Below are 21,816 nucleotides of genomic sequence, written 5' to 3' on the forward strand. Positions count from 1 at the left end.
AGCCTTCATATCGAGTAAGCTTCCAGGCTGCCGCTTCGAGTGAAGAGGCAGGGCAGTGGAGGGTATGACAGCAGTCAGCCCTAAGCCTGAGCTAGAAACCCCAGCTGGCTGGGAAGAAGGGGCTCCAGACGCCTCCTCTATTGCTTCTGAGTGCTGGAGTTGGGAAAACGGCAACGCTCCGCAGATCCTCAGACTTCCCAGCTGCTGCCTCCTCCCTGCCCTGTCCCGGCTACCACATGCTGCGGCCTGTGCAGCAGGGACCTGTGCAACCTGGACACACCCAGCTCTATTTGGCCTCCCAGAGTTGAGGGGCACGGGGTGCAATAGTGGCATTTCCTGGTCATATAGACGAGCAGGGCTGGCAACAAAATTGTCCACATGTCCCAGGAGCCTAGCCTGGCCTCTTCAGCCTGGTGACATACTTGGAGATAAGGCCAGTGCCTCCATCTGTTCCACTGGGCCTCCAAGTGGGCAGGTTGGGGGAGAAAGGAAGCCAGGTTCCCTTTGCCGGGAAGAGTCAGCTCAGAGAGATGTGGATGAAATGAGTTGGCCCCAGGCAGAATCCGGGAAGGCTTCCTGGAGGCAGGTGCCTTAGAGGACAGAGGATATGGCTCAAATGTAGGATAGCAGAAAGACCATCTTCCCCGGTGGGAGCAGCCCCAGCATCCCCTTCAGCTCCCCCTCCCCTTGTCCTGAAGGGAGAAGGTCAGCTTGGCCCACAGCCTGCAGGAAGCCCAGCAGCAGGCTGAGGAGCTGCGGCAGGAGCAGGAGAAGCTGCAGGCGACTCAGGAGGAACTGCGTCGTCAGCGGGACCAGCTGGAGGAAGAGCGGGAGGACACGGTGCAGGACAGCACTCGGACACGCAGGGAGCTGGAGCGTAGGTGAGTGCTTCTGGCCTCCCTGCCAGGGCTACTCAAATGGGCCTCGGGGCTTCCGGCAGTGCTCCTGGGAGCTAGGGAGCACCTGCTGTGTCCTGGGTCTCCTACCATCCCAAGGAGTCCTCATGGCACCCCTCTGATGCAGAGGCTTCTCACCAGCCCCGTTTTTGTAAACTGAGGCTCAAGGAGGTGTAGTCACTTACCTGGGATCAGAGAACTGGTAGGAGGTAGAGTGTGGATGGTAATAACTATGATAATTAAAATAATAGTAATAATTTTAGTATTTTTAAAGACTAAAGTTACAGTATTGATGTTAATATTACTATGTGCCAGACACCATTTGAAGCCATTAGGGTGTCCTCACACTAACTCTATGATGTAGGAGCTATTATTAGCCCTATTTGATGAATGGTGAAACTGAGGAACAAAGAGGTCATGTCACTTCCCTAAGGTCACAGCTAGTTAATGGAAGAGCCAGGATTTCAACCCAAACATAGCATTTTGCCCCTCACTCTGAAGAGTTAACCTCTTAACCACTGCATTATTTACTTCTGGGAGACAGAAGTCACAGTCATAGTGGTAGTGGGTATTATTCTTGTTTCCGAAGGCCATTGGGGAGATATGCCAGGCACTAGTTTAAGCTCTTCATATACAGTGAGTCATGTATCCTTATAACAACTTCGTGAGACTGGTGTTACCCATTTTGCAGATGTGAAAACTGAGGCCCAGAGTCATAGATCCCAAAGGCGGTGGGTCTGGCTGTCCTTGTGGGTGAGGCTCTTGACCCCAAGGCTCCTGCCTCGGGCCTAACCCCTGCCTTGCTCCAGATTGCCTGGCTACAGGAGACTCAGAGCAGAAGAGTGACATGGGGGCACCCCCTGCCCTCTGTTCCACAGCCATAGACAACTAGAGCAGCTGGAGGTGAAGCGCTCAGGGCTGGCGAAGGAGCTGGTGGAGGTGAGGGAGGCACTGAGCTGTGCCACGCTGCAGCGGGACATGCTGCAGGCTGAGAAGACCGAGGTGGCTGAGGCACTGACCAAGGTGGGTCCCTGTTTGCTGCACAATCACAGGCCCCAGGCCTTCTCGCCATGGCCACAGACTGACCCCTATTTCAGGCTGACCTCTGACCCTGGTCACAGATCCCTTCCTTCTGGACTTAGGCTGACCTTTGACCCAGGCCACAGACTGACCTCTGATCCCATACATAAGTGAATTGACCTCTACTAGTGGTCATATCCCAACTTTTCCTCATCCTCCTGGGAAAGTGTCTGTAGTTCAGGTCATCGAGTCTGATCTCTGGACACAGGTCCTAGGGTCTGTGAGAGTTGGGGGCACAGTCCTTGGTGGATGCCGGCCCCACTCTCTGTAGTCTGGGCCCAGAGCAGTGCCACCCCGAGACCCCACTCTGGGGGACCCTCTGACCTCTGGCCCTGCCCTGCACACCTCTGTGGTGTGCAGCTTCTTTCAAGTAGCTCTGTAGGCAGTAGGCCTTCTACAGTGATCGTTCTGTCTCGTGTCTGCCTCGTGCCCCGACCCCGTCTCTGAGGGTCCTGTCTCTCCCCGCCTCTTCTGGTTTCTCCCTGCCCTCCTGCCTCTCCCCATCTCTCTGCCTTTCTCCCCATCTCACCTGTCTCTTCACATCTGTACACCGCTCCCAGTCTCTTCCCGCCTCTCCCTTTCTCTCCCCTTCTCTCCTCGCCTGAATGCCTTTGGCCGCCCTGGTCCCAACCCTGCAGGCCGAAGCTGGCCGCGTGGAGCTCGAGCTGTCCATGACCAAGCTGAGGGTGGAAGAGGCGTCTCTGCGGGATTCCTTGTCCAAGCTGAGCGCCCTCAACGAGAGCCTCGCCCAGGACAAGCTGGGGCTGAACCAACTTGTGGCCCAGGTACGCCATGTGCCAGCACACCCACCTGCCTCACATACCTGTGCTCCCCACTCAGAGACCCCACAGAGGTGGTGACCCAGGCCCAGGCTCGCCCCCCCCCCCCCGCCCGGCGGCACGTCTCCCTGTCTCCCTCTCTCCCTGCCCCTATCTGTCTTGGTCCCTGCCTCTCTGTGTCTCTGTCCTTCTGCCTCTGACTCCACCTGTCTGTCTTTCCTCTCTCATGGTCTAAGAGAAAAGCCGCTCCGTGGGCCCCCCTCTCTTTTCCCCCTCCCCAGTGTCCCCATGCCCAGGTGCACCATCCCTTACTCCCAGGGAGCCTCCCCTGGGCTGACTGTGATAGGTGGGTGGCTGGTCATTGGACCTGGGTGGGACCCCCTTCCCCAGGTGGAGGGTCTGGACTGATCTGCTCACTCACCTCCACCCCCACCGGGGCCCCACAGCTGGAGGAGGAGAAGGCAGCCCTGCTAGGCCAGCAGAGGCGAGTGGAGCAGGAGGCCACCTTGGCACGGGAGGAGCAGGAGCGGCTGGAACAGCTGCGGCTGGAGCAGGAGGTGGATCGGCAGGGCCTGGAGGGCTCCCTGCGGGTGGCAGAGCAGGCCCGGGAGGCCCTGGAGCACCAGGTGCCCACATTGCGCCAGGAGCGCTGCCGGCTGCAGGAGCAGCTGGCCCAGGTGGGTGTATGTGGGGGATGGGGAGCGGGTGGAGAAGGGGTTGTAGGCTCCCATTCTCCTGCACCCTGTTCTGGGGTAACTCACAGGCTCAGGAGCCTGAATCTGGGTTTAAATCCAGCTCTACCTCTGCTAGCTGGGGGCCTTGGGAAAGCTACTCAACCTCCCCATGCCTCCGTCACCCCATCTGTAACATGGGGCTAACTGTTCTTACCACAAAGGGCTGTTCTGAAGAGGACCCCTGTGTAAGCACTTGACAGCTGAGTCACCACTCAGTAAAGATTACTGCTATACTAGGTGGAGAATTTTAGAATTTGGAATCTTAGACTTATTGGGACATCACAGCGGGAAGGGACCTTAGGGTTTCAGGGATCCACGTGTCTGTCCTGGAGGTCCTGGGTTCCTGACACAGACCTCTAGGGGATGGGCCATGGGGGTGCAGGGAGCAGAGCTCCAGGTCCCCACTCTAAGGCCTGCAAAGCAGCTCTCCTTTGGTCTGTTTTGTATACTCAGCTTCTCTGGAAGTTTTGGGGTGTAGAAAGGGTTCTGTTACGACCCAGACTGAGTGAGGATCCTCATTATTCCAGGTGTGTACATTTCAGGCTCAGAGAAGGCTGTGATTTGTCCAAGTCCACAGAGCACATCAGGGCAGAGCCTGGGCTTGAACCATGTCTTCTGCCTGCCAGGCTAGGGCTGGGTCGGGCCTAGGGTTGGGGTGCTGCATGATGAGCAGGTTGAGGGGTTCTGACAGTGTCTGGGTGGGTGCCAGCTCTCCCGACAGCTGAATGGGCGGGAGCAGGAGCTGGAGCAGGCACGGCGGGAGTCGCAACGGCAGGTGGAGGCGCTGGAGCGGGCGGCCCGGGAGAAGGAGGCTCTGGCCAAGGAGAGGGCTGGCTTGGCGGTGCAGCTGGCGGCAGCTGAGCGTGAAGGCCGGACCCTGTCGGAGGAGGCCACACGCCTTCGGTAAGGCCTTGGGCTCTGCCCAGCCCACCCTGGGGGAGGTCTGCGTAGGGCCACACTATGACCCGCCACACCCTGGCATTGGCCCACAGGCGTAGTTACTGAGGAGCTGAGCTTGCCAACGCGTCCTAGCTATGGCTCAGGCTTCCCCAGGGAGTGTGGGCCCGGCTGGGCAGGTAGGCTGGCACCTGGCCCACAGCTGGCCACGCCCTGGGATCCACCGTTTCCTGGGGCCTGGGAGGCTGAGTCCCAAGGCCTGAGGGATTGTGTGTGCTGCAGCTTGGAGAAGGAAGCCCTGGAGAGCAGCCTGTTTGAGGTGCAGCGGCAGCTGGCCCAGCTCGAAGCCCGCCGGGAGCAGCTGGAAGCTGATGTGCAGGCCCTGCTGCTGGCGAAGGAGACGCTGACTGGTATGGCAGGGCAGGGGATGGCTGGGGAACACCAGGCTCCAGCCCGGACTGTAACCTGTCAAATGCTGGGGTCTCATGGACATTGGGGGCACTGGCTTTGGAGTCTGGCTGACCTGTGTTCCAATCCTGCCACTGCCACTTAGATCTGAGCTTTCTCGAGCAAGCCCCTTCCCTCTCTGGGCCACAGGTTCCTCATCTGACAATTAGAGGTGATAATGCTCACCTTCTAAGACTGTTGCCAGGATGCAGTGAGGAAAGCATGTGAAGGCTTGGCACGGTGCCTGGCTCGGCCAACAGGGCCTCCCGCTTGTGGTCGTCAGGACGCTTAGACAGTTCTGAGTTCTCTGGAGCCATCACTGCTTTTCTTTTCTGAATGACTGTCGGCCCCACAATCCCAGCCCTGCTTCGCCCCACATGCCCCAGCCAGTCTCTGAATTCAGGGGTTCTTCTCATTCAACAAACATTTACTACCGTGTTTCCCCGAAAATAAGACCTAACCGGAAAATAAGCCCTAGCGTGATTTTTCAGGATGACATCCCTGGAACACAAGCCCTAATGAGTCTTTTGGAGCAAAATTTAATATAAGACCTGATCTTATTTTCGGGGAAACACGGTAATGTGAAAATTAATTTTCCTGTCCAGGTCCAGCTGAGATAGGCAGAACCAGGAAGGGAAATGCTGACGGTCTCAGGAGATGGTTTTTAAGTTGTTCACAGTGGGGTGTACCCTCCCTGTGGGCATCTCCATTGGTGCTGTCAGGTAACTGTCCACCAAGTACACATATGTTCACGGCAGTTAGTCATTAAAGAAAGCTGTGCTGCTTTGGGAAATTGCCTGTCTCCTCCGAGCCTCCATTTCCTCATCTGTAAATTGGGGTTGAGATAAGCTAACTTGGAGTGTTATGAAGCTGTGATGAGATTAGATCTATCACGTGCTCAGCCAGGCACCCAGTCACTAATGAGGGTTGTTATGTTTCTGCTACCCTCCCCATTTGGGGGGCTCCTTGTCAGTCATTTCATTCCTCGGATGCCATTCCAGGGAGGGAGGGAGGGGGACAGGACCAGTGAGCTCAGGCAGCAGATGGGGAAACTGAGGCACAGAGGGTGAGAAGCTTCTCCAGGGAACTCAGCCTAGGTACCAGGTGGGCCCTCTCCCCTCTGGGATTTTGTCCCCATGGCTCACTGACCTGAGTCTGCTGGCCCATAGGGAGGTTCCGACCCAAGCCTGTTCTTTTCCCCTGTCCCTCCTGCACAGGGGAGCTGGCAGGCCTGCGGCAGCAGATGACAACTACAGAAGAGAAGGTGGCTCTGGATAAGGAGCTGATGGCCCAGAAGCTGGTGCAGGCTGAACGGGAGGCCCAAGCGTCTCTGCGGGAGCAGCGGGCAGCCCACGAGGAGGACTTGCAGCGACTCCAGCGAGAGAAGGTTCAGGGCAGGGTGGGCAGGGCTCTGAGCCACTGTCTCTTCTGTGACCTTAGGCGGGTCATCCTTCTCACTCTGCCTCAGTTTCCACATCTGTGAAATGGGACTTCATCTCTGTTTCATGGGCTCAGAGGGCTGCTGGGAGGATCCATCGGGAACTCCTTATCAAACATGCAGATTCTCAGGCCCCAAATCTGGTCCAGCCCTGGTGAACCTGATTCAGGGATCCACAACCACTCTGGGAAACGCTGACCTAATGTATAATAAAATAGGAAAGCACTTTTATTTGCTAGGAAGCACTGTTTGCACATAAGAAAGGTGAGGGGCCTGCTCATTAGAAGACAGAACAGAGCTGTCTAAGGACAGTGGCTCTGGAGTTACATGGCCTGGGTTTGGACCACAGACTGGTTGTGTGCCTAAGGTCTCTGTGCCTTCACGTCCCCATCTGTGACAATGGGGATGAGAGGGTATTGTGAGGATGAGGTGAGAGAATCCATATAAAGGGCTCAGTATAGTGACTGGCATTTTGTAAAACATGCTCCCTAAGTGCTGGTTGTTACTGCAGTACTAGGACGCTCTCCAGACTAGGCCTCAGGACAGGGGACCTGAGTCCCCCATCTTGGACAGCGCTGCCTCTGGCAGAGATTCACGCTGTTGCGGCTCGACTCCAGGGGGCGCCATTCACCCCGGAGTCTTTTTGGATTTGGGTAGAGGTATCACACTTCTCCAGCAAGTGGCAGTGAAGCATTTGAAGTTTCACAAAGTTGTTAGGGGCTGGTGCTGGGGCCAGGAACCGCCCTCAGACCCCAAGTGGGCTGTTCTTTGCCTGTGGGTTCTACCCGCCCAGGCCCCAGGGAGCAAACCCCTGTGCCCTCTTTAGTCTCCCTGCCTCACCTAACTTTTCCTCTTAGTTAAGTCACCAAATCGGTATTCTTTCCTGCTACTGTGCCACCCCCCAGCCCCCACACCCCCTGCATTTCTCACAGGCAACCCAACTCCCCTCTACCCCTACCCCCTAGTCTGAAATTCAGATTGCTTCTTATCAGCCTGGCTTAAGGTTCTCTGTTGTCCCTACTGTCATCAGAATCCGGCCCGCCCCTCCCTACAGCCCACGTGGCCTGATTTGGCCTGGTTGCTGCCTGTGGCTCTGGCGCCACTGCTCACCACGTCCCCCTCGTAGTCCAAACTCCAGTGACCCTTAAATATTATGATTTCCTTGTACATTTTGTTTCCTCTTCCCTCCAGGCCGTCTCTGGGGCTGTACTCTGGGCCTGGGGTTCTTTCCTTTTTCTTTTTTTCCTGGCTGACTGCTGCTCATCTCTCCTCTAGAAAATGTTCTGTGAACCCCAGACCAGGGCTGCTGCTCTTAGGGGCTGGCACAGCCCTGGCATGTTCCCATCACGGCCCTTATCATCCACCCCACATGGTAGTTCCCTGGTCACCTGCCTGGTCTCTCATGGTCTGGAGGACAGGTGGCCCTTACTGCCCTGAGGTTGGCGAGGGGCTCCCTGGGCCCAGCCTTGTGGGTCACATGTGCCTGGGCCTGGCCCCCAGGAGGCGGCATGGCGGGAGCTGGAGGCAGAGCGGGCCCAGCTGCAGAGTCAGCTGCAGCGGGAGCGGGAGGAGCTGCTGGCCCGGCTGGAGGCCGAGAAGGAAGAGCTGAGTGAGGAGATCGCTGCCCTACAGCAAGAACGTGACGAAGGCCTCCTCCTGGCCGAGAGCGAGAAGCAGCAGGTTCGTGTGGCCCCCACTGCTACCCGATCAGCTTATTCTGGGGCTGGTTCCCTCTCAGCTACCCAACAGCTAGGAGCTAGGATTCCCTCTCTGGGCCTCAGTTTTCCCACCTGCAGGATGGGGACATGCAACGAGTATTTGTGAAGCATTTCTGAGACCCATGTCAGTAAGCCATGCCTGGCACACAGTGGGAGGTTACTGAGTGGCAGCCACAGTCCCCCATGAGTACTAGTTCCAGTAAAGCTGACCCACAGCCTCCCTTCTTTCCTTCCCCCCCAGACTGTGCATGGAGTCCCCATTGCTGCCTCCCGAGCAATCCCTGTGATGCCCACATGTATCAGCCGACCCTCCTCAAAAAGAACTAACTCCTGAATTTTCCATAATGTCACAGAGACAGGGTAGACTGCGTCCTTCTCCTCTGCTCACCAGCTGTGTCACCCTGGGTAGATCACTTTACCTCTTTGAGCTTCAGTTTCCTCATCTGTAAAATGGCAATAATGAAAGACCCTGCTTCAGGGTTGTTGTAGCAAGTTAGTAAGATCTATCAGTTGCGTCCGTGTCCAGAGTTACTGTTGTCCCTTTTTCTGAGCCCTCACCTCTGCCCTGGGTCCACCTGTAGTGGGCCACTCAGGCCCCTAGGTCCCCAGTGGGCATATTTCCCAGCACAGGGTTGGGGAAAAGCCTGAGCATGCCCCCAAGACCAACCAACCCCAGGCCCTTTGCTCCCCGCTTCTGCCAGGCCTTGTCCCTGAAGGAGTCCGAGAAGACGGCGCTGTCAGAAAAGTTGATGGGTACACGGCACAGCCTGGCCACCATCTCGCTGGAGATGGAGCGACAGAAGCGAGATGCTCAGAGCCGGCAGGAGCAGGACCGGGTAGGGCAGACTGGGCAGGCGGGTCTCCGTCAGAGCCAGGGGACACAGCCCTGCCTGGAGGAGCCCCTTGTCTGAGGGAGGCATGGCTCTGCCCTGGGGGAGACTCCAGGCTGTGTGGGGAGCCTCAGCCCTTCCCTGGGAGTCCCGATATGAGGGAGGTGGCACAGCTCTGCTCTCCGAGTCCCCTAGTCTGCGGGAGAGACCAGCTACATGGACAGTACTCACTGGGCATTGAGGGATCACGGAGGGTCTGGCAGGCCAGCGGGAGGGGCCGTGTTTGGAGCTGAAAGTGGATAGTTCAGCTGGCCCCGCTGGGAGCCACTGGTGGGGGGAGATGGGAAAAGAGGGCGCAGCACCATCTGAGGAGCCCAACTATCCTAGAGCACCGTGAACGCCCTGACGTCTGAGGTGCGGGACCTACGGGCTCAGCTCGAGGACGCTGCTGCGGCCCACGCCCAGGAAGCGAAGAGGCTGCACGAGCAGGCCCGAGACCTGGGCAGGCAGCGGGAGTCCTGCGTGCGCGAGGTGAGCCGTCCGCCCCGCCCTCTTCTGGGCAGCACCCCCTCAGTGCTGCTGGGGCCTGGTCCGTCTGGGCCCAGAAGAATGTTAAGCTTCTCCCCTGCATTCAAGGATAAATGAACGGCCAACTGAGAAAGGAGGCAGCAAGCATTTAAGTGTTGTGTACATGTGGGACTCGGGGCACTGAAGGAGGGGCTGGTGGGTCCCTGCTGTCTTGGTGTCACCCATGGGATGATCCTGATTGATTACTCCAGACCAAAACCCCCGCATGACTCCAGCACGCTCTGCCCCCTATCCTAACTCACGCCTGTGGTCTGAGTCCACGATGTAGAGCGATGGGGCAGGTGCCCTGTGGCCAGGGATACGGGTATGCGCCGGTTTTCCACCAAGGGCCAGCTTGAGTGGGGCGCAACCCCTGTCTTGTGACAAGCCGCTGTGCTCACAGGCAGAAGAGCTCCGGACTCAGCTGCGCCTGCTGGAGGAGGCCCGCGACGGGTTGCGGCGGGAGCTGCTGGAGGCCCAGCGCAAGGTGCGCGAGAGCCAGGATGGCCGTGAGGCCCAACGCCAGGAGGCAGGCGAGCTGCGGCGCAGCCTAAGTGAGGGTGCCAAGGAGCGCGAGGCCCTGCGGAGGTCCAACGAGGAGCTGCGGGCTGCCGTGAAGAAGGCTGAGAGCGAGCGGATCAGGTGGGGTGACATGGGGGGGACCAGCCACAAGTCCTTCACTAAATTTAGTCCCTGGAAGCTAACTTGACCCCACAAGGTTTGGGGGACATGGTACAGGTGGGGAGTCTCTTCCCTCTAACCACAGCCTGGCACTTGGGTCATTTTAGGTGATTTTTCCTACCTGAAGGAAAGGGAAAGGTGGCAGCATGCAGGACTGGGTCCAGATGCTGACCCCACCTGCTGGTATCACCCTGGAGACTGGTATACACGCCTCCCCCTGAGTCACTGGTCCACATCTCCCAGGCAAGGGCCTGGGCCCCAGCCCTGGTGGGGTCTGCTCAGGAGGGGGCCACATGCGCCAGCAGAATGTGGGGCACCTTCCCCTCCCAGGCCAAGAGCCGGTCTGACCCGTCCCAGGAATTAGGGGAAGGGACTTTGTATAGAGCCACATACTCTTCCCAGAACCTGGGGCTGCCTCTGACCTCTGCCCTCTCCAGCCTGAAGCTTGCCAACGAGGACAAGGAGCAGAAGCTGGCGCTGCTTGAGGAGGCACGGGTGGCCGTGGGCAAGGAGGCTGGGGAGCTGCGAGCTGGGCTGCAAGAGGTGGAGCGCTCACGGCTGGAGGCTCGGCGGGAGCTGCAGGAGCTCCGGCGGCAGGTACCCTCCCCAGCGCTGCACCCTCCGTGGGCACTAGCTGTGTGCCCTTGGGCCAATAGCACCCCCTTTCTGGAGCCAAGGCTCCCCTGTATGTAAAACTGGGGGCTTAAATTGAAACAAGCCTTCTTACCTAACCTGGGTATTAATGGATGGGCTTTGAGGAGTCCTTGAACCCCTGAAACCGTGTGCAGAAGTGTGTGTGTGTGTGTGTACACGTTTGTGTACATATGATTCACATTTTCTCAGAGGAGAGGGTCTGAAGCACTTGCCCAGTTCTCAAAGGAATCTGTAAACAACAAGAGGTACAGGTCCCGTGAACTAGATCTGAAGCTGGCAAACTCTTTTGGTAAAGAGCCCAATAGTACTTCCAGCTTCATGGGGCATGCGGGCTCTTCCTCAGCTCCTCAGCTGTGGCGTTGCAGTGAGAACACAATCCTAGACGATACGTCAGTGAGCGGCAGTGTGTCCCATTAAAACTTAGTATGGACACTGAAATATGAATTTTACACAATTTTCATGTGTCAACAATGCTATTCTTCTTTTGATTTTCTTTCAACTATTTTTACAAAATGAACCCTTTCCAATCATTTAAAAAGGTGAAAAGCATCCTTAGCACAAGGCCCTACCGAAGCAGGTGGCTGGTGGAATTCGGCCTGTACTTTGCTGGCCTCTGAACTAAATGATCTCCAAACTCATCAACAAGAGCAAGCATTTAACAAGTGTCTTCTACACCTGAAACTAAAATAAGATGATATTGAATGTCAACTCTAATTGAAAAATAAAATATATATTTTGAAAAAGAATAATTCAACAACAACAACAAAAAGTCCCTTCTGTATACTGGGCACCGTCTTGGACAGCGTGAGTGCAGGCTTTCCCAGTCTGGAAGACTCGCAGAACAGGAAACCCCATCGGGCGCCTAGGCTCTGCATTCACCCCCATTCAGCCCCATGGGGCGCCTAGGCTCTGCATTCACCCCCATTCAGCCCCATGGGGCGCCTAGGCTCTGCATCACCCAGAGATATCATGAGTAACAAATCCTCTCTACGTCCCACCATGGCCCTCTCTACCCAGGCTCTTCCTGTTGGGTGACATCCTGGAAACCAGAGTAGTCCCTGAAATTTGTGGCTCTTGCTGGCTGCTTTGCATGCCACAGCATGATCTCATGTTCTCCTCGCTATATCACGGTGGGGTAGGTAGGCCTTACCACTCCACCTACTCCTGTGGGGAAATAGAGCCTGAGAACACACCTTTGCATTTTACCTGTCTGAGATCAAATCCCAGTCTGCTGCTTGGGAGCTGTGTGACTTTGGGCAAGTCACTTCACCTCTCTGAGCGTCAGTTTTTTCATCTTTTAAATAGGGATAATGTTAGTACCTACCCCATACAGGGTTGTGTGGAGGTTATATGAGTTAATATGAATGAAGTGCTTAGAACAGGGCTGGACACATGTTAAGCACGCCATAATAGTTAGGCATTGTATAGGTGAAAGGTGACCCAGGGAGCTGTGGTTCCTGCCCTGCAGAAGTCCTGGTCTGATGGGGTTCTTCCTTCCCTCCCCTGGTCCCCATGATAGGTAGTTACGATTAGGTGGCAAACAGAGGTCATTGGTTCTCAGGTGCCTGGCATGGCTTGAGCTTGGTGGAGTTATCTGGGGCTCCCCGTGGATTTGGGGTGGTGTTCGGTGTATGTGTCCCTAGAGCAGTGGGTCCTGAGTGTCCGCTGTGCCGGGCCTGGACTGGGCAGAGTATAGAAGCAGAGCTGAACAGGCTGCTGTAGGAGCCTGCAGGCACTCACCATCACCCTAGCCTAGAAGGGTCTGTGGATGCTGAGAATGGGTCCTGAGTCCTACCTATGTTCACTTTCTCACAGATGAAGATGCTCGACAGTGAGAATGCCAGGCTGAGCCGGGAGCTGGTGGAGCTGCAGGGTCGCCTGGCACTGGGTGAGCGGGCAGAAAAGGAGGGCCGACGGGAGGCCCTGGGCCTCCGACAGAAGCTGCTGAAGGGTGAGGCCAGCCTGGAGGCCATGAGGCTGGAGGTAATTAGGTGGGTGGGCAGGCTGCCTGGAGTGGGGTGGGTCCTAGGAGGCAGGCAGGGTGCTCTGCCTCTCTCCTCCCTTCCAGGAGGAGCAGGTGGGAACTCCAATGCTGGCGTCCTTCTGAGAGACTGCTCCCTAGGACTTGTCCCTGTCCTCTACTCCTTGAGATTCTTCCCCAGATATAATAGTAGTAATAACAACTGTATGAACTAACTGTGTAGCAGAGGTGGGGAGTGGGGTGAGGGACGATCTGTAGACAACCTTGTTTGAATCTCCCAGCAGCCTCATCAGGTAGGTACAGTTTGCCCCAATTTACAGAGAGGTTCAGAGAGGTCAAGGGATCTACGCAAGGTCACACAACCATGCAGGTCTGTGATTCCAAAGCCTGCACTCTTTCCACTCTGCCTTTTCTGGCTGTTTTATTGCATTGAATCTACTGTGTGACCTTGACTAAGTCACTTAACCTCTCTGTACTTCACAGCACTCATGGGATAAGGGCTAGCACAGCAGGGGAGGTACACAGGGCCTTGGCATAGGTCCTGGTATCTAGGTAGTGCTCAGTAAATGATGTCCAGTGAAACTGATGACCGGGAGAAGTTGACTCATTCTCTAAACCAGAGAGAGGGACAGAGGGACGTGTGTGTGTGATCACGTACTCCATCAGTAAATAATTTTTCAGTATATGTCCCCATTGTGTGATTTATTGATAAATTATATGCACTCAGAGGCAGTGTGGCCTCGTGGTTAAGAGAACAGCCTTTGGAGTCAGATTGACTGTCTTTGAATCCTAGCTCTCAGCTACCAGTTGTGCGGGCTTGGGCAAGTTACTTAACTGCTCTGTGCCTCAGTTTCCTCATTTGGAAAATGCAGATGATTGACGGTGGTAATTAGAGTTGATTTTTTTTGAAAGTTACTTAGTGCCTGGCACTAAGTCTTGTCTATGGAAGTGTTAGCTGTTTATTACTTATAAACTGTGTACATTATAAGGCATATACACAGAAGGAAGAGATAAAAAAAAATTCTAATAGCTTCCTCCCACACTCCCGTGTATTCCTTTCCTGCTTGGTGGAGACCACTAGAGGAATAGATGCTGTGCACACCACTTTTGGTCGGGTGGGCTCGAGGCTGGGACTGGGAGTTGGGGCGTCAGGTTGGCGGGAGGAGGGGTGTGGCCTTGCTGACCTCCACCTCCTGGCTTCACTCCTGCCCCAGCTCCAGGGAGCTCAACGGAAGCTGCAGGAGCAAGAGGGCGAGTTCCGGGCCCGGGAACGAGGCTTGTTGGGATCCCTGGAGGAGGCGCGTGGCACTGAGAAGCAGCAGCTGGGCCATGCCCGCAGCCTGGAGCTGAAGTTGGAGGCAGTGCGGGCCGAGGTCGCGGAGCTGGGGCTACGGCTGAGCGCGGCCGAGGGCCGGGCGCAAGGCCTAGAGGCCGAGCTGGCCCGCGTGGAGGCGCAGCGGCGCACAGCCGAGGCCCAGCTGGGCGGCCTGCGCTCGGCCCTGCGCCGGGGCCTGGGCCTCGGCCGCGCACCCAGCCCTGCCCCGCGGCCGGTGCCGGGATCTCCCGCCCGGAGCGCGCCCGCGGGAGGTGAGCGGTGTGCCCGAGCCTTGGAGTTCCCGCCCCTGTTCTCCGCCCCAAGTCTAGTACTGTTCCGCCCGGGAGCCGCCACAGGCTAGGCCCGCCCCTCGTTTGATGAGCAGCCTCAAGCCCCGCCCCTTTGTCTAGTCCCTGCCCCCTGGCGGAGGACCGCCCATCTGGGCCCCGCCCCTCTTTTGAAACTGGGTCTTAGCTCTGTCCCCTCACCGACGTTCCTCCCCTTCGGATCCTGGCTTCCAGGGGCTTCGGTTTTTTTAAATTTGTGTTTTAAAGGTCTTTTCTTTTTAAAGGGGGGTGGTGGGGTGGAAGGAACCCCCCTTTTTTTGTTTTAAACTTTTATTTATTTTAAGGGTGTTTTTCCAGGACCCATCAGCTCCAAGTCAAGTAGTTGTTTCAATCTAGTGGTGGAGGGCACAGCTCACAGTGGCCCATGTGGGGATTGAACGGGCAACCTTGTTAAGAGCACCGCGCTCTAACCAACTGAGCTAACCGGCTGCCCGGGAGCCTCTTCTTGATGCTCCTAACTCCTCCAAGTCTTTGAGCCTCCATGCTCTATAATCGACCCCACCCTTTCTCCATCAGCACCCCATCCTTTTCAGTCTACCATACTAGATCCACCCCCTTTTATATCAGGCTTCTGACCCTGATATCTCCACCAGACAGATACACACCCAACCCAGCACCCCTTTTAGGAACGCCTTCAGAAATCTCCCAGCTCCACCTGCTCCCAAGGCCCCATGAATGACACTGGGAAAATCAGCCCTGTGCTTCAGGGCATGTGAGCAGCCCTTTAGGGAGCTTTCATCTTGTCTCAGCCTGACAGTCACATCTTGATTCCTAGGACTTAAAGTAGAACCTGTGGAATCTTAGAACTGCGGGAAATGCACTATGGGATATTGAATCATTGCCTTTTCAAATCTGCAGATTCAGCTCCAGAATCACATTCATTCATTCAATTACTTTATTAAGCACCTACAATGTGCCAACTACAATTTAAGCAATAGGGATGGCACAGTAAAACTGAGAAGCGTTTCTGCTTTTATGGCGTTGGTAGTCTAGGCATGGAAATAGCTAAGAAATGTGATATGTAAATGAAATATAGAATGTATTGGGTGGTGGTAAGGGCTGGAAAATAAGTAAGGAAAAATAAGACAAGGGACATTGCTGGTGAGAATGTAAAATGGTGCAGCCACTGTGGAAAATAGTTTGGCAATTCCTCAAAAAGTTAAACTTAGAATTACCACATGACCCGACAATTCTACCCCTAGGTATTTCCCCAAAAGAATTGAAACAGGGACTGGATCATAAGCAGCTTTATTCATAATAGCCAAAAGGTGGACGCAACCAGTGTCTGTAGACAGATGAATGAATAAACAAAAATGTGGTGTATCCATACAAAGGAATAGTATTCAGCCCTAAAAAGGAAGGACCTTCTGACACATGCTTCCACATGGGGGAACCTTGACAACATTATGCCAAGTGAAATAAGGCAGTCACAAAAGGACAAATGTAGTATGATTCTACCTATATGAAATGTCTAGAACAGACAAATTCATAGAGACAAAATAGATTAGAGGTTACCAGGGGCTGGGGGAGTGGGGAATTGGGAGTTCCTGCTTACTGGGTACAGAGTTTCTGTCTGAGAGTGTATTAGTGTGCTGGAAGTGCCCTAACAAAGTACCATAAGCAGTGTCTTAAGCAACAGAAATTTAGGTCTCATGCTTCTGGAGGCCAGAAGACCAAGATACAGGTGTGGGCAGGGCCATGTTCCCTTTGAAGGTGCGAGGGAAGGACCTGTTCCAGGCCTCCTAGCTTCTGGTAGTTCCTTGGCTTCTGACGGCATAACTCCAGTCTTCGCATGATCTCCTTGAGTGCGTGTCCAAATTTCCCCTTTTATAAGGACACCAATCAGATTTAAAAAATTTTTTAAAGATAAGGCAAAGGCAGGGTGTACTAGGGGTGTTTGTGGGGGAGACAGGGAGAGCCTTACTGAGGAGGTGATAGGTAAGGAAAGAATGCGAAAGAGACGCTAAGGACAAGTGGAAGAGTCCTGAGGGAAGTACCTCTGTCCTAGAAAAACACAGGCAGCAGTAGCTGGAGTGTAGCGAGCAAGGTGAGAGTGGGAGGTGAGGAGGGCATGGGGTCAAAGGACCTGCTCAAGAAGTCTTTGCAGGGGCATCCAGATGGCTCAGTTGGTTAGAGCACAAGCTCTGAACAACAGGGTCGCCGGTTCAATTCCCACATGGGCCAGTGAACTGCATCCTCCACAACTAGATTGAAGACAACAAGCTGCTGCTGAGCTCCCAGAGGGGCGGCCGGATGGCTCGGTTGGTTAGAGCGTGAGCTCTTAATAACAAGTTTGCCGGTTCAATTCCCGCTTGGGCTGCACCCCCTGCAACTAAAGATTGAAAACAGCGACTGGACTTGGAGCTGAGCTGCGCCCTCCACAACTAGATTGAAGGACAATGACTTGGAGCTGATGGGCCCTGGAAAAACACTGTTCCCCAGTATTCCCCAATTAAAAAAAAAAAAAAGTCCTTGCAGGAGTCCTTGCAACTACAAGAGTGTTGGCTTTTACCCTGAGGGGATCGAGCCCCGGGGACAGTAGGACCCCCTGCTGCGGGTCCCTTGGGTGCTGTGGGGCAATTTGGGTATTACTTGGCAGAGGCAGGAGGATGCTGAGGGAATGCTAACAGGCTGAACCCGGTCATGCAGTTCCGATGTTGACCTCTAGGTGTCTCTGTCCACCCTGCCCCTCCCGCCTCTGTTCCCATCTTCTGATCGTTGAGACTAAGTAACTGCTTTGTTCCTGCCCAGCCTATGAAGGGAGGAATTGGTCCTTAGCTTACCTCTCAGGAAATTACTGTGAGGATGAAGGGAGGTGACGTAGGGAAATCATTGGCCCAGTGCCAGCACTCAGTACAAGGAGATGTTGAAGTAATGGAATGTCGGGACACAGCCCTTGTGGCACTTGTGGTCCGGGCAGGGAGCAGACATCAGAGCTCCATGCGGGTTGGGTGAGCTCACCCCAATGAGGCCTGGGGCCAGGGAGGCGTCTGGGGAGTGGTCCTTACATTTAGGACTAAATGAATGGTCCAGGCAAAGAGAAGCTATGGGGAGAAAACGGGACAGCATGTATAAAGGCCCTGGTGCTGGAAGAGGGAATGTCCTAGAACATGGGAGCTGAGGGGGATGTGGAGTGGCCAGCTTGTAAAGGGTGAGAGGCTGATTCTGGTGTGAGGAACACGGCCTCTAAGTGATACTAAGGAAGTTGCCTTGACTCTGAGGGCTGTGGGGACCAGTGAAGGGTGGGCAGGAGCGTGAGGGGACCCGATTTGTGCTGTGGGAAGCTCATGTGGTGCAGCAGGGACGGGGGTTGCATTAAGACCCTGCCGGCACCATCCTGGCAGGAGAGGCCAGTGGCTCCCTCCCTGAGTACATCTCCTCCTCTAGGAAGTGGGGAAGGGCTCAGCAGCCCCAGCCCCTTGGAACACAGCCCTGGATCTGAGCCACCATCCCCACGACCTGCTACCTCCCCGACGTCTCCAGACCTGGAGCCGGAGGCGGTGCGGGGGGCCCTTCGGGAATTCATACAGGAGCTGCGGAGCGCCCAGAGAGAACGGGTGAGGCTGGGTGTGAGTGACTGGTGAGGGAACCGGGTGGCTGAGAGGCTGCAGCTTGTCAGAGCAGGGGTCTTCCCTCTCCCCCGATGTTGCGGCTGCAGGATGAGCTTCGGGCCCAGACGAGTGCCCTGAGTCACCAGCTGGCTGAGATGGAGGCCGAGAGGGACAGTGCAACCTCGCGAGCAAGGCAGCTGCAGAAGGCTGTGGCCCAGAGTGAGGAAGGTGCATGTGACCCCCTGGGTCCTTGCTTTGCTCTCTCATGCTCTTAGCATCTAAAGTGGGAGGCTGTGGGGTTGCCCTGCGTGGCTTCTGCATCCCTGTCCTGGCCACCATGACCTGAGTCGGGGGCTGCCTTCTCTGGGGGGGCCATCCCTGGTCAGCCCTACCCCATGTTCAAACCCACAGATCCTCAAGGACTCAGAAAGCCAGGCCCTGTGGTGGGTGGGGGACAGGCCGGCATTTTGTGGCCTGGTTCAGGCCTTGGGGCTGTTGCCTGGCCAGGCCTGACACCCGGGGTGGTCCACAGCCCGGCGCACCGTGGATGGGCGGCTGAGTGGGGCCCAGGCAGAGCTGGCCCTGCAGGAGGAGAGCGTGCGTCGCAGTGAGCGGGAGCTCCGGGCTGCGCTGGACCAGGTGGCCGCCCTGGAGAGGAGCCTGCAGACCACTGAGAGTGAGCTCCGTGCCAACCAGGTAGGCAGGAGCTGAGGGCCAGCGGGGCGAGGCGGGTACCTGTGCTTGCCTGAATGGATGTTTGTAAGTCCTACTGGGTGCATCTGTTTCTGTCTGCCTGGGTTTCTCTCTCAGCACCCACTGAAGGGACCAGCCTGTGACTCTTTCTCCAAAAGCATGTCCAGAGTCCATCATCTTGTTCTACGTTGAGGTCACTAAGCTGCAGAAGAAAAGAGCTGGGCTTTTGAACCTGACAGACCTGGGTTCAAGCCTAACCCTGCTGCTTATTAGCTGCCTGAATCTCGTTTTCCTCGTCTGTAAAAGTGGGAGACTGATAATTATCTTACAGAGATGAAGCACATAAGCTCCCACACATAGGTGGTCCTCAGGGGACCTCTGTTTCCTTCATCTCTGTATAGCCACATGAGTGATGTTCTGGGGGTTTTATTTGTGTTTGGGGGACGTGTGTGTGTGTGTGTGTGTGTGTGTGTGTGTGTGTGTGGCAGGAAGCACAGGCCCTGGTGGTGACAGTCCAGGCTGCCAAAGATACGAGCCCTTCTTGCAGCCACAGATTTCGCTGCCTTCCCCGCTTTCCTCCCCTGGCCCTCCATTACTGCCCATACAGCCTACCTCCTGCCTCTGGCTCTAGGCCGAGCTCGAGCTGGGTTGTTGTGTCTGCGGCTCCAGCTCTGGCCTTGAGCCCAGCCGCAGGGGCCGCAAGCGGAGGCCAGGAACAAAGCTGGGCAGGAGCCAGAGTGGGGCTGCCAGGTGTAGACATCGCAGGGTTGGGGCTCTGAGCAGGCAGGAGAGGGGCCAGGCCTGGGGAGGCTGTTGTAAGAACATCCCCTTGCCCCGTCCTGTCTCCAGGATGGTAACAGGGATGGAAGGACCCCAGTCTGTTTTCCTGTTCTCTCCCCTCTCCCCAAGCCTCCTTCATCGTCTGATTCCATGCTGGGGAAGGAGGAGCATCATCCCCTAAAACCCAGCAGAGCCCAGGGCTCCTGCCCGAATCAACTCAGGACACACTTGCAGCTTCTAGACTGCTCCCCCCTTTCTCCGAAGGGTTCCAGAGGGATGTGGAAGGTGTGGGGTGGGCTGGACATCTGGGGCCTGAGCCCTCCCCCACCCACAGGAGAAGATCAGCAAGATGAAGGCCAACGAGGTAAAGCTGGAGAGTGACAAGCGGCGCCTGAAGGAGGTACTGGACGCCTCTGAGAGCCGCACCATCAAGCTTGAGCTGCAGCGGCGCTCGCTCGAGGGGGAACTGCAACGCAGCCGCCTGGGCCTGAGCGACCGTGAGGCCCAGGCCCAGGCCCTCCAGGATCGGGTGGACTCCCTGCAGAGACAGGTGGGTCCCCTCCCCCACTTGGAGGCTCCTCATCTGTAGGCCCAGTGCCAAGTGCTTTATAGGAACTACGGAATCCTCCCAGCCAGCAGCCCCGTGAGGCAGGTTTTATCATCATTGTCATTTCACTAATGGATGAATGGAGGCTCAGGGAGATGATGTCATCGCCCAAGATCACGTAGCTAATAAGAGGCAGAGCCAAAATTAGAATTTAGGACTTGCTGATGACAATCTGTACTCATAGGAAGCATGTGGGACAAATTAGAGACATAGATTTCGCTCATTTCCCCTCTTGCCTTGGCTGCCAGGAAGCTCATCTCTAACTGGAATATTCAGTAATTCTGCTATCCCTGCACAGCCACCCACCAACGTCAAGAACACAGAAAATTCCAGGGTTTTGGTACCTACCCTTTCTCCTCCGTAGCAGGGAGGAGAAGGGAATGAGAACAGGGAGGAGACCACAGGGTCTGAGACAACCAGGTTGATGATGCTCTGGGTGAGGGTAGTTAACCATCAGTGGGACGGGGCCTCGGTGGCAGAAGGCTGAGCCAGTAGGAGCACATGGGAACAATGAGGATCAGTGATGAAGGCCTAGAGAGAGATGGGATTAGCTTGGGTTGGGTTGGATGTTTTCCTGGAGACCACGAGAGCACAGCCGCTTTACCGCCCTGTCTGCTCTCCTGCCAGGTGGCAGACAGTGAGGTGAAGGCGGGGACTCTGCAGCTGACAGTGGACCGGCTGAGCGGGACCTTGGCCAAGATGGAGGAGAGCGAAGGAGCCCTGCGTGACAAGGTGCAGGGTCTGACGGAGGCCCTGGCCCAGAACAGTGCCAGCCTCACCAGCACCCAGGACAAGAATCTGCAACTGCAGAAGGCCCTGAAGGCCTGTGAACATGACCGCCAAGTGCTCCAGGTATGGGGATTCCGTGTCTGTCTGGTTGTGGACCCAGTGAGAGAGTTAGTCAACAGGGCAGGCTTGGAGGGACTGGTAGAGAGCCAGCCACTGGGCAGTTAGTTGGAAACCCTGGGTGTTTCCAAAGGAGTCAGTCAATGAGGGAGAGGAGGGCCTAATAAAAGCATCAGCCAATGAGAGGAGGTTCTAGGGGGCAAAAAGAGAACAGCCTACTAGTACAGGCTTGGAGGGACCCAGAGGAGAGTTCCGGTCTGAGGGGTCTCCACCTTATGCAAGTCAGTGGGTACCTGCTGTCTGGCTCCCCCTCCAGGTGAGATGACTACCTGTTTTATGGGCTGTGAGTCCGGCCTGAGGTACAGAGTAGCGGAGAGCCCTTTGCCTCAGGGCTCCCAAGCCAGCCTGGCACCGTCAACTCCTGTCTCCCAGGAACGGCTGGAGGCTGCTCGGCAGGCGCTGTCTGAGGCCCGGAAGCAGAACAGCTCCCTGGGCGAGCAGGTGCAGACAATGCGGGGCGAGCTGGCAGACCTGGAGCTGCAGCGGGTGGAAGCTGAGGGCCAGCTGCAACAGCTGCAGGAGGTGAGGACCCGTGTGAGACCCTTCCGTTCCCAGGACTCTGAGACTCACGGGGTGGGGTGGGCACCTTCCCACTGTCTCAACCTCATCCAAACCCAGTTCTCAGCCTCTTGGGAGAAGGAACCCCCTGGAACCCCCACAACCCATGGGCCCAGGAATGAAGCATGGTACCCTCATTATAGAGATGAAGAAATAGGCCCAGAGGGGTGGCCGGATGGCTCAGTTGGTTAGAGCGCAAGCTCTGAACAATAGGGTCGCCGATTCGGTTCCCACATGGGCCAGTGAGCTGCGCCCTCCACAACTAGATTGAAGACAACCAGCTGCCGCTGAGCTGCCAGAGGGGCGGCCGGATGGCTCAGTTGGTAAGAGCCTGAGCTCTCAACAACAAGGTTGCCG

The 21,816-nt window shown here is 56.1% G+C and overlaps 1 protein-coding gene across 1 annotated transcript in view; it reads left to right on the plus strand.

Annotated features, from left to right (window-relative positions):
* CROCC (ciliary rootlet coiled-coil, rootletin) overlaps window positions 1–21,816 on the plus strand; it is a 39,906-nt gene that overhangs the window by 14,996 nt on the left and 3,094 nt on the right. The window contains exons 14-33 of the mRNA XM_033113770.1: window positions 699–881; window positions 1,775–1,919; window positions 2,615–2,761; window positions 3,202–3,432; window positions 4,199–4,392; window positions 4,669–4,796; window positions 6,051–6,220; window positions 7,772–7,951; window positions 8,691–8,825; window positions 9,207–9,350; window positions 9,790–10,028; window positions 10,505–10,664; window positions 12,537–12,704; window positions 13,917–14,289; window positions 17,752–17,921; window positions 18,023–18,143; window positions 18,448–18,611; window positions 19,723–19,938; window positions 20,623–20,847; window positions 21,274–21,423. Coding sequence (XP_032969661.1) covers window positions 699–881; window positions 1,775–1,919; window positions 2,615–2,761; window positions 3,202–3,432; window positions 4,199–4,392; window positions 4,669–4,796; window positions 6,051–6,220; window positions 7,772–7,951; window positions 8,691–8,825; window positions 9,207–9,350; window positions 9,790–10,028; window positions 10,505–10,664; window positions 12,537–12,704; window positions 13,917–14,289; window positions 17,752–17,921; window positions 18,023–18,143; window positions 18,448–18,611; window positions 19,723–19,938; window positions 20,623–20,847; window positions 21,274–21,423 — 3,643 coding nt within the window. The remainder of the gene's footprint in view (window positions 1–698; window positions 882–1,774; window positions 1,920–2,614; window positions 2,762–3,201; window positions 3,433–4,198; window positions 4,393–4,668; window positions 4,797–6,050; window positions 6,221–7,771; window positions 7,952–8,690; window positions 8,826–9,206; window positions 9,351–9,789; window positions 10,029–10,504; window positions 10,665–12,536; window positions 12,705–13,916; window positions 14,290–17,751; window positions 17,922–18,022; window positions 18,144–18,447; window positions 18,612–19,722; window positions 19,939–20,622; window positions 20,848–21,273; window positions 21,424–21,816) is intronic.

Source organism: Rhinolophus ferrumequinum, chromosome 9 (genome assembly GCF_004115265.2).
Source record: "Rhinolophus ferrumequinum isolate MPI-CBG mRhiFer1 chromosome 9, mRhiFer1_v1.p, whole genome shotgun sequence".
Lineage (NCBI taxonomy): Eukaryota > Metazoa > Chordata > Mammalia > Chiroptera > Rhinolophidae > Rhinolophus > Rhinolophus ferrumequinum.